Here is a 15,576-nt window from a genome sequence, read left to right on the forward strand (position 1 = left end):
CAACAGAGTTTGCAAAATACTTAGTCTTGCCTCCATGACTTCAGAGGACAAATAATTTTAGGGCATTTTTTACTTGGGATTAGACTAGGGCAGCAAGAGGTGACATACAGGAGGTGGAAATGGGGGGAAAAGGGCTGAAAGATCTCAAGCAGATTTTATGCAATGTACCACACACTCCTGATATTTTGATGGAAAGATTAAGAATTCATTTGGGTATATCTGGATGGCATTTTTACAGCTCAAGGTGCACAAAGAGAAAAGAAATACTGGAAGATAGAAGCATGAGACCAGATGAACAACTGACATGAACACCTGAGATTAGGGGAGAACAAACTACGCAGAATTAGATATGCTGCAGATTGTATTGCTACTGATTTTCCAAGTATCCTCCAAATCATTCAGTGACCTGAGATTCAAGCAGATCCAGCCACAGAAAAAGCAGTTTAGAGAAAATGACCCTGGACTGAGAGAAAAATCCAGAATGAAGGCAATCAGTGCATCTGATTAATGCAGGTTTTTTTCCATGTAAATAGTCAAGACAGAAAAAGAGAATGGTGACGACAGAAAGAACTGAAACAGAAGGAAATAATTGTAGAGCAGGAGATCCCCAGAAAAAAGCATTTTGGGATTTGCAGGCAGAAGTCAACGTGCAGAAAACTGCAATGCCAGATTTGCTGGGCATCTTCATTAAAACTGGCATTAGCCACTCTTTCTCTGAAATGTTTCCTACTTGCAAAATATTATAGGTTCTATAAAGTCACCAAACGCAAACTTTTACACAGTCAAAAAAAAAAAAAATTTAAAAAATCAGGTAAAAAAACAAAGTTACATCCAAAAGGACATCCAAGTGACTAATACTGCAGCCAGGTCTTAAAGGGAAGCCTGAGGTGAGTGGCTTGTATGTTCTGCAACCTGTTGCGCACTTCTTTGCTCATTTCTGAAGGATATTTTAAGATGCCACTAACAGCTCCTGGTCTTTCCCTGCCTTCCCCATCTCTTTTAACCAAAAGAGTCTCAAGTCCAGTTTTGCTGCAGGACTATTTGGAGGTTTTACTTTTTAACTGGTTACAGCCTTTTCTCCAGGCTTGTAATGCATTTCAGTTTTAAGTAGCAACTTTGGTTTTGTGTACTTAAATGAGCAACAAAAAACACCAACAGAATTTTCAGTTCAAGTGCTCCCTCTTTCACTATTATATTTAAAGTAGCTAAAAGAAGAAGAAAAAAGAAGATTGCAAAACCCAGGAAGAATTTCTCCTCTCCTTTAAAACAGAAAACCAAACAAAAGTTTTATGTTTATAGGATCACAGAAAAATCACCAAATTGCAATTGTCTTTTTTCCTTTACATATCATCATTAACAACTGCAGAGCGATGGGTAAAAACACAGCTTTGGTTCTGGAGGATCAGTTCAGACTTGTGCAAGCACAGACACTGCTGAGCCTGAGTAAGCACAGGTCAGAAGATCACGTATTTTTTGGCTTATGTAAAGGATCATCTTTTTTTTTTTTTTCCTCCAAACATTCCCAACGTCGTTTCAGAAATTAAATGTTACTGTAATCTTGATAACTTTTCAAAGACGTCTGAAGCTGGGGTGTGGATGAATAAAGCAGAATCTGCATCATGAGTCTTATGACTTTTATCACTACATTCTCAGCTGTTAGTGCCAAGATTAAACTTTCAGAAACATCTCAAGCATCTTGCATGAGCCTTGATGAAAACCACTACATACTGAGCTATCGGCACTGCTTTGTTCTTGGATTTTCTTTTAAAAATAAATAATCAATTTTAAGGCCTTTTGTGTAACTGAAACCTTATTTGTGTGCTTTTAAATCAAAAGGAATCACATATATGAATCCATTTTAAACCATTTTGACTGCAGCACTTTTGTTTTCAGAAAGAAATAACTGACTACCTGTAAATAATGTTTAAAAAAAAAAAGCACAGTCTAATTATTTTTATTGCAGCGTCCTACTGACAGCAAGTAGCCTTCTACTTTAAATGTGTTCATACAGCTCTGTTTGAAACAAAGTAATTTGAGGAAATACCTTCAACATGTCAGATCTTAACATATATGTGTATACATAGGTGTTATACAATCTATCAGATATATTAAAAGTGAAGAACCATGGAATCTGGGGAGGTCACCACTTACAAGAGCTCCATAATGAGATTAAAGAATTACAGCTACAGCAGAAGGAGGGAAGATTAAATTAGAAACATACTATTTAGTTTAAAATCTTCCTCAGACATGACTACTTTTCAAAACCCTTTTGTGAAAGTGGGAAAAAAAAAAGGAAAGAAACTCGCATGAAACTGAGTAATTCCTTAAAGTTTACTGAGCCAAATTTTCCTAAATAAACCACAAAGGTGCAGTCTTTAAGAAATCCAGTAGCTATTTAGACAACCTCTTTTCCTAATCCAGCATTACTACCTTCAGTGTATTTTAAATATTTTTTAAGCCTAAGGTAAGACATCCCATTTATATATATATGTGTGTATATATATATATCCATCCCATTTTTTGTATTTTCCTGGGGAAACTACTCAGTCCACAATTGTAACTTAATTTACAGCCCCATTAACAAGGATCCATTCGAGCACATGACTCTACTCCTATGTTTGTTTGTTTATGGAATGAGTTCCAAGCAGTTTCACGGTGTAGCCATTTTGTACTTGGTACTGAACTGAACATTTTTCCCTTCCTCAATTTGTTCTGTTTTGATGTGGTATGATTATTTACTTTGACAGGATTACATACAGCCATCCTTCAAAAGTATGCAGACTAGACTTTCCCTATTCAGCTTAACTTGGTAAGGACATTTAGCTTTCCAGTCCTTCCTCATAATTCAGGTGGAGATGTATCCCAGCTGTATGAGGCATGTCTGGCTGCATTTCCTTGCTTCTTGACAGGAGGCATCAGTTCCTGCTCTAGCGCTCCTAAGCCATGCAGCTTGTTCTCCCCTTTATCTGCCATTTCATTCATATTTTCAAGGATTTTCCAGTGATAGAACACCTACATTTTGAGTTCTCCAGCATGCTGCTGGTTGCATCTTCCCAAGGGAAAAACATTCTTTCTATGAAATAAGTATTTTTAAAATCTCTTAGTATAGGAGAGTATTAACTTCTACTGCCAAAGGAGAAATACAGCTTGAAAATGGAACGGAATGCAAAGGAATATTCCCTCTTGTATCTGGAAATCAACGCCCCTTCCTGCTGTGAAGATCACTTTCTGTCTCAGTTCTGGTTATCTACATTTTCCACACACTGATACAGAAGCACCTCGCAAAGCCAAGGCTATGATTGATCTGCAAGAACTGCCAGCTCACAGTGTCACAAGCGGTTTTGCCATAAAAGCAGGGATATGTTTTTCTTTTCCTATTTTCCCTCAGAACGATGCACCTCAGCTATTCTATGATTCTATGAAGCTTCTTAAAATTTTGCCAATCTCATGCAGGTAAGAAGAAAAGAAAGCCCTTAGGAAATAAACTAGCTGAAAGTACTAACACTGTATACAGACCCAATTCTCTTTCCAACAGCTCATCAGCAGAGAAATAACCATTGTACCAGTGTCAGCAGAGTGTTTTGTTCACATAAGTAATAAAGATTGAGGTATTTGCATTAAAAAGGTCAAATATATTCAAATTCCTTTCAGTGTAAGATAGATACTATTCCATCTCCACCAACATTCCATCAGCACTGCACCTGCATAACACACTGCTCAGAATCACACTGCATGGAGGCACAAATCCCATTAACCAGGTTGTTAAACAAAAAGCCAAAGCCTACTTCTGCTTCTTGGAAACATGAAAGCAAAAATACAGCTGGAGCTAGGTGAGATACCAGCTAGAAAACAAGAAGATGCAGCAATTACCTTCATTTTCAAATGGATGTTTTAGGCTGCAGATGTTGACAAAATGGGCATGGACAGCCCTAGATTAATGCATGCTGAGAAAAGAAGTTCTGAACAGAAAACCTCATGGTAGATCATCAGCCTCATGAAAGCAAAAGCAGGTCTTGCTATGTATATACCACTGTGTTACATTCTGCCAAACATGATCTCACACAACATGCAGGTTATTAAATCACCTATTTAAATACATTTACATTAAAGTAATTTCAGCAAATTGGAATACAAAAATCAGAAAGGACATAACCTTAACAACAACAACAACAAAGTCTGTGTTCATATGCTATTCACTCACATCCTCTGGAGATTTGTTTTTTTATTAGCCATATTGTCTGTAGAGGGTAATATTATTATTTTTTTTTCATTCTGTAAAATATTGTGGAGCAAATTTATCCTAGCAGCTGTGCTACACTGGACAGAATTCTCTTTCTCCTTCAAGTCTAGGGCTGAGAGCCACTAAACTTAGTCTTATGCTTCTCGCTAAATTTTCAGGCTGGAAGTAGAAACTGTTAAGAGTAAGGACTATCAGACCTAAATATAGATCTTTTTGGGGAATGCAATGTTACAGCAGTGGAGCAGTACAGCAAACAAAATGTCAGCTAAAAATGTTGTAGCTTTATGATTCTGGGAGACGGCTGAAAGAAAAACACCTTTTTCTATGCACTAGCAGGAATATGAATAAAGAGATCAACAGTCCTGCAAGATGCCATTAATTTATAACATCATTTTCATGCACATTTTTCACACTAGCCCAGAACACTTTTCAAAACTAGTAATAAATAGTATAAAAGACATACTGAAAGAAGAATAAATAATAATTTAAAAAGGTGCTTTAAACATGCTGTGAAGTGTGGGGAGAAGCAGCAGTTTAGATGAGGCTGCATTCTAGCCTGGCCCACCAAAGCAGGCAGACACAGTGTGCAGGGGATGGCTTCACATGACACAGCAGGCACAGGACAGATTAGCTGATCTAAAACTGAGTGGCCATCACAAATGGGCAGTCCTCCTTCATTCTGCTGCACCACTTCCCCTATATTGGATGTAAGGATTGTGTGACTGCGGGTCAGTTGATCGGGCTGATGCAGGAGCGGAGGAACCCGAGGGGCAGCAGAGCAGAACTGAGGAGCAGTTGTTTTGTCACGTCTGCCAGCTGAACCAACCCACCCTGAAGCCATGATTGCTGCAGCCAAAATAAGGAAAGGATGGTAGAAACCTTGGTTGAGGAAGGACAGGACTCCCTTTTTAATGGAAAGTTGCTGGATCACCTTGGCTGCCCCACAAAAATCCTATTTTTGGTCCCTACTGAAAAAAAACCCAAAAGTGTTTTGTTCTGGTTATGTTCTAATGAAAACTAAAACTAAATCTTCACTATTTGTTTCAATAATAATGAACATGTTTTAGCACACTTTCTGAAACCAGGAAAATAAATTAAGCCTGCCTTTGGATTACAATCAGTTAATACTTCTAACTTCCTCTTAACATCCTTTTAAAATGTCACACAGGTCGAGATTATACAAACATACTTTCCTAAAATTCTACTTCTTTGCCGAAAACATAGGCAGAAATAAGGTCTACAGAGCACTGTGCTGAGAGGCACAACAAAGCAGAACCTGACTGGTAGCTCACATTAACCCAGTCTTTGGCTGGTGTTCTCATGGAAGGTATGCTGATCTTTCTAGTAGTGTCAATAGAATCACATTACTGCTCCAGTCAGCGTTTTCTAAAAGCTATTTGGCAGCTCAACATTCATCCCCCACAGTTAGTTTCAACACTGTTTGCAGCATCTAACAAACAAGGTTAGAGCCACATACCAATTTAAGGGATATTTCATTATCATTCTTAATGTAGTTAGCTTTGTAATAAACTGCTGTATCTATTTAAAAATGTTTTCCTTATTTTTCTTCTGATCATGAATCTTAATGCCTTATTAATGACATCTGAGGTTTTAGTGACAATAAATGCTTTGTCCTGCTCGATGTGAAGAGCTCAGTGGTTTAATTAAAAGGGATTAATTTAATTAACTGAATCAATTAATTCAGTTAAACTACATGCTAGAAAGACAAGGTTAAGAAGTAGTTGCATGATGCTATTCATTATTGTACATGTGATCACAATCCACTTCAGCCCAAAAAGTCAGCTGGGTTAGACTGAATCCCTGGTAAAAGTGGTTTAAACTACCCTTGCTGACTTCACAGTGAAATAGGGTTGAATGACATTAATAAACAGGAGAATAATAATAGCAGAAATAAGAGCAGCTGGAGCATTAAGAAAATTAATTATGGCATCACAGCTGAGACTGATAATGAAAACCCCTGGACAGTAACTTCTCAAACTGGTACAGCTGTTTCCAAAGAGCCATCTGCCTGGGCCCCAGGGCTGTTTTCTGTATGGGTCCTCTGAAATGAACTTAGCAGAGCTCAGTTAAGGAATTACAGAAACAATGTGATAATATTGAAAGCTAATGTGATCCAGGCAATACGAACTTGCACTAGCTTATGAAAAAAACAATTTGAAAAGGGGCAATTTTACAACTTTCTTTCAAGTGGTGAAACAGCTGTGTGTCCTAGAGTCCTAAAATAATTGATTTAATGCAGGAATGAGAGTGATTAAAAGAAAATTTGTTTTTCCTTTTGAAATGATTGGCAAAGGCAGCCAAGGAAATCTTATCTATGTTGCTTTCCAAATCAACATAAATATCATTTATGGAAAGGGTCAATTTCTTCAGAGAAAGGAGTTTTTTTAATCAATTCAGCTGACAAATTACACAGTCCAAGCCCAACCCAGCACTCACTTTTCTTAGTTGCAACATTTTGAAAACGGTTTAATCTTATCCTCTGGACATGCACTTGCAATATTCACCTTTGAGTTTTTACATGCTCGAAGACTAAAATTTTAGTGTATAACAATCTGAGATGACAGACACATTTCTTCACAGTGATATGTAGCAAATACATAATGGAAAGGGCTTTTTAAGGTTTATTTCTTACAAATAAATGAGAAATGTATACATTTGTGGTTTTACAGACAATGGAACATGTGAAAAAACATGCCTTGATTAAATGATGTAAATGCTAGCAGATTGAAAACAGAACCAAAACCACCAAGATTACACTGCAATCATTTAAAATGAATTAGCAAGCCTGCTAGGTCAACTTCTGTTAGCACTTTCAGGAATGCAATTTTTCAACAATTAACTCTGACAGAATTATATATGTATTATAAAGAGAATAATTTGGCTTTTTTTTTTAATTTATAATGAGATTAATTTTATCACAGTAAATTTGAATCAAATGTTTTCACATCTTCAAAACCAGATCTATTTATGTCTTCTTAAAAATAAAGATGTTTACTTTTTATTTTTCAAAGTAAAGTCTTATAGTAAATAGGCTATGAAATTCCACACAGGCTTGAAGAAAACCTTGGTTTCTCTGCCAAAGTTTTCTTTACATATCAGTCAGATACACTAGGAGACAACTTCAGTCTCTTAGGTTTTATTTTTCATCATTTTTTACATTGTTAAGAGTTACTACTTTGTTTCATCTTCTAGCTCTAAGCTTGCAATCAACAGAATCATGTTCAATTACTGCACCCATCACGTTTCCCAGGGCCTGGACACCCTCAGCAGCTCCTCCTGGCTTACCTACACTAACAAAGCTCTTAGACAGAGGAAGGCCACTCTCTAGTTTTGCTGCTTTCCTTCTGCTGAGAGGTGGTGACTGCAGTAGTAGCTAGTGGATAATTCTGTGGTTTGCATGTTTGCAAACAGAAGGAAAAGCACTTTCCTGTTGTTGGTGCTTTTCCTGCCCAAACAGCAGGAAAGCGCTTTGAAAAAAAAAAGCAGACATCTTTTTTGCAATTAAAATGCTTCATAGGGAAATTTTAGTTGTATCATCCATTAAAAAGCCGGACAGTTTTGGAATTACCAATAGCCACAAAAGATTTGTTGACAGGAGTTACCAAAGAATTGCAAGGCCCTGGTCACTTACAAGCTCTGATTGCTATAGCAGTGGTGTTAATAAGTACTATTTAGGTACTGACATTCTTACTGAAGTTTTTAAAATAAAGCATACTGTGAGGATGTCAACAAACAGTTCCAGAATATCCTATTTCATATCTGTGCACAAGTACAATAACTCCGTTTAAATAAAAGAACAGTTAGATTGCATAGAGAATAAGGAAAGAAAAAAACATTTGAGTGAAGACCCAGCAGGACATAACTCTGTGTCTCAGCTTAGACTTTAAACGTGTAGAAATTTGGCACCTGAAGGTGAGCCAACAAAACAATGGCACGGTCTATAGAGGCAGCAAAGAGAAAGAGCTCCAAACGGTGACCCACATATATTCACTGCTGAGTGAATAGCTGCCTAGGTCATTAAGCAACAAAGAGAAGAGAGGCCTCCCATTATAATGAAGCTGCCTAATTACAGATTGCACATCAGCAGTTTTCTGTCACTTGAAACCCAGAGTTGTAGATTTTTCGGGATACTAGGTGTCTAACTGACCAGGACTCAACATTTTAAAATCTTTCACAGAAACCTGATTCCACACTCCCTCACCATGCAGGGATTCAAACCTAAGTCTTTCTTTTCCCAGTGAATTCCCATAAAAACAAGGCTTAGAAAGAGAGCATTGACAGATGTGTGTTTGTGTACTGAGCTGAAGAGGTCTAAGCCATGACTTGGCCCTGGCTTTTATCTCCTGCCAATCACGTAGAGATTGGCACTTCCTCAGCCATGACCAGTAACCAGGTGTGAGAATACCATCTCATATTCTGCTCAATTTAACCAAGCTGTGGGCTGCTGAAAGTCATTATCCCTATTTATGTATCTCCCCGGTCTGTCCCCAGCTCCCTTTCTCCTTGTATTATACACAGCAATCATGTGGTAACAGCATTGTGGAAAAATAACCAGTCCCATACTACAGCCCCTCAGTGACCCAAACCATGGTGCAGTTACACAGTCACTACATTGGACACAAGAGCTACAGAGTGGGACCAACCCTTTTGGCAGCTCCCAGTTTGATGCAATTGCCTGTGTGACACTGCACCCTGAATGGGGTTCAAGGCAAAGATCATCCACCTGAGAACATATGTGGGAGGGTGGCATCAGCCTGAAGGACCATACTGGTACAACAGAATTCTCCCTCTGGTCAAGAGCTGAACAACCTCTTCTCATCTTCACCTATTGGATTCTAGTTCACATCCCTACATGTATCACATTTAAGTCTGGCCCACAGAGACAGAAAAATGTAGCCTGGTTGAGGAGCTAATGAACTCTCCTGCATTAGCAGACAAAGAGGCTGAGCAAATAATCATAATTACACCTCTGTGCCTGAGGAAGTGAATGACAGCCCTGTCAGCAAAGCCTTATCCACAGTCAGGACAAAAAGGAAACATATTACAGGGTCGGTTCTTAAAGCAATCTGGCCTCAATGCCCCTGGAAATTATATTGGGCTGTTTGGGCTTGTTTTCTTTTTCTTAGAACTGTACAGGCCAACTTCTGCTGTAAGTAACTGCAGGAAAATGCCAGTAGAACATTTACCAGATAGAAACCCCACAGTTCAGAAAAACTGTACAACAACTTTCCTGGTAAAAATCAGTATTTAGATGTGGAGCCAACAGAGGTCTGATCCTGCCCTAAGACATACTGTGCCAGCATATGGTCATAGTCCCCTGAAATTATTGAGCTTTGGCCCTGTACAATTTTCATTTGCCACTAAGCAACTAACTAAAAGCACTGACTGTAAAGAAACAGTCAGCATTTCCAACTGATGCTGCCTTCTCTTCTCTCTTGTGATTCATGTCTTTCTGTATCTCCTATTACTTAATACAACTCAGAGTATAAAAATTAAGCACCTTAATGTAAAAAGAAAAATCATTAAAATATTCAAATCACCTACCTTTGGCTTCCTGCTTAGTCCAGAATTCTTTCACTCTTTTAATAATGTTGTTCTTCTCCCTCAACTGCTTTTGCCACTGACGTAACTCTTGTATTTCACTATTGCAGCGGACCTGGGAAAGGGAAAACAGAAAATGCTAATAAAATTATATAGATCCATGTTACCCAAGACACTAAGACCATTTTTTTTTCATGGGGCTGTGTCTGGGCAAATACATGACACGCATCCTTTTTTCAGGGCCTGATATAAAAGCACAACCACAGAGGTTTACAGTTTTCAACTTACACAGAAATAAAACCCACATAATTGTCAAATCCCATTGAAAACATAAATATGCCAATTAGGGGATCATTTTGATTAGCAAGGACTCCTGAGAATGTGACTGCAATGAGATGCTTATTCTTTGAGTCAACTAAAATTTAAAGCATTATGCTGAAGGGTATTAGTGCCTTTAGAAAACCACAACACTATAAAAACAACCCACTGATCAACATAATAGAGCAGAAGAGGAGCATGAAGGGTCATACAGCAGGAAATTTATTCCAGCAAACCAATTCACACCTGCTACCAGCTGCAAATAGGCTGACTGACAATCCCAGCCATACAATTTTCACAAAAAAAGGAGAGCCATTAATCTGTTATTGAAAGTAATTGGAATGCATTGCATTATATTCACTCGTCGTCAGTCAACCACCCCTAGGAAGGGCGTAATTCTGCTTCCATATGAAATGACAGTAGCCACAGGCCTTGACTCCATTTAAGTTGAATTCTTTCATTATTGGTTTTGTACTTGTGTAGGTCCTACTAATATAAGAGAGAGCTAGCTTTGCACCAACAGCTTCTACCACTCTGCTACTTAAATTTGTTCTAAGCAGGATGTGATTAATTAGCAGTGTGATGCCAGTTGCCTACCCCAGCATTCACACAAAACTACTTCCAGTTCTAGACAAAAAATGCAGAATAGGCACCATCCCTCTGACAATAGTGGGAAGGGGACATGCTAGTATTAGCTTAGATATTGGAAAGTAATTATTCTCTTAGAGTCATATTCAAATTATAATGAACATGTTAAAAATGCAAGTTGTTTTTTCTAAATGTTACACACATAAAATGTCATGATGTTTTAGGGCTCAATGTCCTAGTAATTCAGGCTAAAGTTGAATAACATGGTAGAAACAAGCAGCAACAAGCTTGGTTTCTCCTGGACACATTTCTGCCTTCAGGAAGCAGACAACATAGTTTTTCTTGAAAATTTCTTATTTCTCTTATTCTTACATGATAAGGTAATAAGTTTGCTCTGCAATTTGAACTCTACTACTTTACTCCATTACACTCTATTTTTCTACCACTTTCCTGAGATACATACAGAGCAAGAGGACAGGACTGACATAGTTTTCTACCAGCTAAAACCAAAACAAACCACCCAAACCTTAAAGGAAAAAAAAATATTTATCAAAACTATTAGTTCCACACAGAATTTTTCCTTCATGGTGCAGCTAGGAATGCAATCGCCAGTAGCTGATTTCCCACAGCACTCTTCAATCCACTCAACAACTTTCTCTATTTCAGATGGTTCACTGGCAGAGCAGAAATGCAATACAAGGTGCCATGATTAACAAAGACAGGCAAGATTTTACTCAGTGACTCAACATCAGATACCTCTTAGGTCTCTAATAATATCCCATTATACTAATCTAGTTCTGTATTATCTTCTATACAAGTCATATTAATTTCTTACAAGGTTGATAGGAAATTTATTTTTTTTAAGTTACTGTTACTAGTGATCTTCCTTTCAGCCATACAAAAACCTCAAAACTTTTTTCTATTAAATCCATCAACTACTATTTTTAAAAAAATGAAACAGAATTCTAAACATGGGATAGTTTATTTCTGTTGCAAGAGACATTTATAGTTTCACGTATACTTTTATAAAACTAACTCCCTATTACATTGAGCCAGTTTATCTGCACAGGAAAGGCTTAGGGGAATGCTTACAGGACACACAAATGACAGCAACAAAAAGAGGCAGGAAGATAGAGAAATTATGTCTCTACATCTAAATGTCATATTTTTGAAAATATAAAGTGTCCATTTAGAACTGCAGCTATGTAAGATCTGTATTTCAGCCCATGACATGGCCACAGTTATCTCTGAATACTGAAAATGAAGATAATAACTCTTAAGAGTTAAAAAGATAAAAGGCAAGTATAAGCAGGTTCTGTATACACTTCTTAGATAAATACAATAGTGAAAGTATAGTGAAATACATAGCAAAATACAGGGCTCTGAGATAAAGGCATAGTCAGACTCAAATACTCCAAAGTCCAACATTAAATCGAAACAGTGAACATGAGCTCCCAGAACAAGTGGGTTTTTTTAGAAGACTGAAATAAAAGAAAAAGCAACACAGATACATCACCTGTGGTAAAACAGGTGAGAGGAACTAAACAAAATAATGTCAACATGTTCCAGATATGCTTAATAGATTGTATTTTAGCATAGCTGTGGTAATTTCTCAGAAAGTAGTCTCTATTTTGTAATCAGAATGCAGTTCTATCAGGATTAAAAAGCCATGACTCAGCAACAAAATCTCCAGGCAAATAATTAAAGGGTCAAGAGTCTTGTTGAAAAAAAACTATCTCTTGCAGACAGAAGTGCATGAAGCACTGGAGGAGTCTTGATTTTAAAGTGGGAGTTCACTCTTACCCAAGTCACCTGGATTGAATCTACATTTGCTGTAAAAACAGGGACTGTATGTGTGACCTCCTGGGTTTGAGCTTTTGCTGATCACAACTGCTACTCGATAACAGTTGCCTTTACAACTGCTGGGATGCCTGCAGTGCTACTGTCAGTGCTAAGTACTGGTAGTGTCAAGTGCCATCTCTCCTTGAAAAAAGAAAAATAAAGGAAAGCAAACAAGCAGAAAGTATCACAAAAAGATAATAATTTCAAGGTATTCCATAATCTTTGTCTGCATGGCACATTATTGTAGCCACTTACATAGACATGCTTGTTATAAAAGTAGTAAAGAAGAACTTAACAGTATTTTTATACTGATTGTTATTTAAAGAACACCTGACATACAGACAGAGGTATCTTGCTGTCCACCACAACAAAATTACTGCTGTATCGGGAGGCTATTTACAAGATTTTGAGAAAGGCAAAGACATTTGTCACCAAAGTCACCTGAATTTCAAGCCCATTTCTTTCCATGGCAAGAAGGTGCTAGAGCCTTCGAAAGAAATATTTAAGAGAATCTGCCCGGTATTTTAAAAATAATGTATTTCATACCCTAGGCTTAGCATGGCTGTCACCCTCCAAAATAACAGTATTAGCCATTTTCTTTGTATTTTATGAGCTTTGCTTTTCCCCACTAAATTGGGGATTGTGTTAGTGTTGTATGACCAGAGTAGCCTGCAACATCTGCTTGCCATTTTGTTTTCCCCTTCCTTCAGTAACAGCCTTTATGCCTCTTCTACATCTTGCCTTGTTCTTGGTCTCAATTTTAATTCCCATGTTTCTGTATGCTTTTATTTTTTAACAGACCTCCCCAGGCCCCCCTGTGCACCTCCATACTCACTCATATATCCCTGCCTGAAGAAAAATAACACTTTATCCTGTAGCAACTAGTTAAAGATCAACTTTAAAAAAATTAATAAATTGTTCAGTGTTAATTGTACTTCTGAAAATTGCATTTCTGTGGATTTTCTGTTGCTGATGAAAACAGTGAGATTACACCAGTGTAAATGCCTGTGCAAAAATTGTAGTCACTAGGCATAGGCAGAGGAACATCCAAAGCCAATGAACCATGGGGGTCTCAGTAGCTATTTATAGTATCCCCTACTTAAAATGTATGTAAGGATTTTCCCTGGGGCCTTCACAGTCCTATGGTTTTCAACATCAAGCAAAATTATAGATTACTCTTACCCGATAACCTCTCCAGAAGGACTGAATTACTACACTTGCTTCTTCTTCTGATAGAGGAGTTGGTGGCCTAGGACTTAAAAAGAATAATGTTTTATAAACAACCAGCCTAGAAATGTAAAATGCTCTATTCCCTAACAGTATATTTTATAAAAAAGAGAAAGGTTGTTCAGGAGCTTTAAAGATACAATTTCTTATTGCTCAAAAATAAAACATGTAAACAATATTTCCTTTAGAAATATATTCTGTTATGTACACTACAATAATTTATTCTTTAAAACAATAATACAGAAATGGCAGTAATCTTTCTTATTCTTCTATGGGGATTTAAAAGTCCTACTATTATGGTGAGGTTTGAGGTGGCAGTGGGAGGGGGACAAGATAAAGAGGCTTGCCATTTGTAGAGCAGGGAGCTTTTAGTGTGCAAGCAACAGTGAACAGACTTATGACATGTTTAGAGCAATTATTAAATACTCAGAACATAAATATATGTTATTACATTAATTTACATTGTGATTTCACTTAAGATGTACTGAAAAAAGTAAGTATTATATCTGCATAAGCATGGATCCATCTTTGGAAATGTCTAAACAAGCTCTTAAAATGCTGAAATGTTACTTTTGACAGCATATACACATTGTTTGGTGATAAAAGAAAGCAGTGCATATGGGAAGTCAACAATTTTCAGTCAAAATATACAGTAATTTGAAAGCATGTTTGGTAATTCTGTTGCTACCCATTTTAATGGGAAACAATCTAAACTATAATTACAATTCAGCCATCACTAACAAATCAAATCACTACATCAAATCTTGCTTCCCAAAAGCCTTTTTCTATGAATGTTGATTTATTTCTCACACACAGTGATCAGAAACCATCCATTGGAAAAGACAAGGCAAAACCCATTTATATAGTTTCTTTTATTACAGATGTGATTTAAACCTAAGGAACTATAGGGCAATAATATTCTAACTCATGACAATAGCAGCTATAAACAGGAGACTTGGCACAGTGTTAGAATGGCTGCTAAGAGCCACCCTCCCTGCATGGGACACAGATTGAACACAGCTTTGACTTGGAAGACCACAACATGAGGAATTTGGATGCAGCAAATCACCTTCAGACACATGCAACCCACGCAGGAACATTATTTATAGTATTTATACTATAAAGACATACTGCAAAAAACACCCATTAACAAGCTACTTATGCAGTCTTATATTTTTTTGGCTAAAACATTACTTCAGCCATTCCTTTTTGGAAATGTATTTTACAGTATTTTACAGCTCAAGCTAGGAGGCTTGACAGCTTACATTTTCCTTTCACTTTATTTCATTCATATTAAACTCTGCCCTAGTAAGCTTCCAATGCTCTCTGACATCTTTCTCTTAGGGCTTGTCTTCACTGAAGGAGCATTTCCACTTGGAGCACAATCTTAACTATTATCTAATGCTATCCTGACTGCACCAGTTGAGTCTGCGCACTCAGCTAAACTGGTCTCGTCATCATGTCAGCTGGGTTTTGGCCTACATTTAGTTATTAGTAAACCACTCTCTGTTGGGGAAGAGTAGAAATAAGACAAAAATGAAAAGCAATGCCTGCATTAAGTTAAACAATTTTAGCTCTGTGAACATTAATTAGTATTTCTCCTGCTCAAAGGAAATGGTAAGTCCTGGACAAGTAAGGCTCCCACAGCTCACTGCTTCGTATTATCAGCCTTCAAAATATGAAGGTGGACTGTGCTGGTTTGGCTGATGGGCTTTCATCCTCTGTTCTATTTTTGATCTTTTTGAAAACCAAAATTAGAGTGGGGAAATCACAGGAAGACCTACATATTTTACAGCAGT

At 37.3% G+C, this 15,576-nt stretch overlaps 1 protein-coding gene across 5 annotated transcripts in view; it reads right to left on the reverse strand.

Moving 5' to 3' along the window:
• Window positions 1–15,576, reverse strand: part of IQCK (IQ motif containing K) — a 58,111-nt gene that overhangs the window by 26,762 nt on the left and 15,773 nt on the right. For 4 of the 5 annotated variants that reach the window (XM_051632695.1, XM_051632693.1, XM_051632696.1 and 1 more), the window contains exons 7-8: window positions 13,733–13,805; window positions 9,806–9,917 (exon numbers count right to left, since the gene is read on the reverse strand). In XM_051632695.1, the coding sequence (XP_051488655.1) occupies window positions 9,806–9,917; window positions 13,733–13,805 (185 nt within the window). Of the gene's footprint in view, window positions 1–7,309; window positions 7,729–9,805; window positions 9,918–13,732; window positions 13,806–15,576 lie in introns of those variants that run through there. The other variant, XM_051632694.1, reaches the window with a different exon arrangement.

This window comes from Apus apus, chromosome 14 (assembly GCF_020740795.1).
Source record: "Apus apus isolate bApuApu2 chromosome 14, bApuApu2.pri.cur, whole genome shotgun sequence".
Taxonomy (NCBI): Eukaryota; Metazoa; Chordata; class Aves; order Apodiformes; family Apodidae; genus Apus; species Apus apus.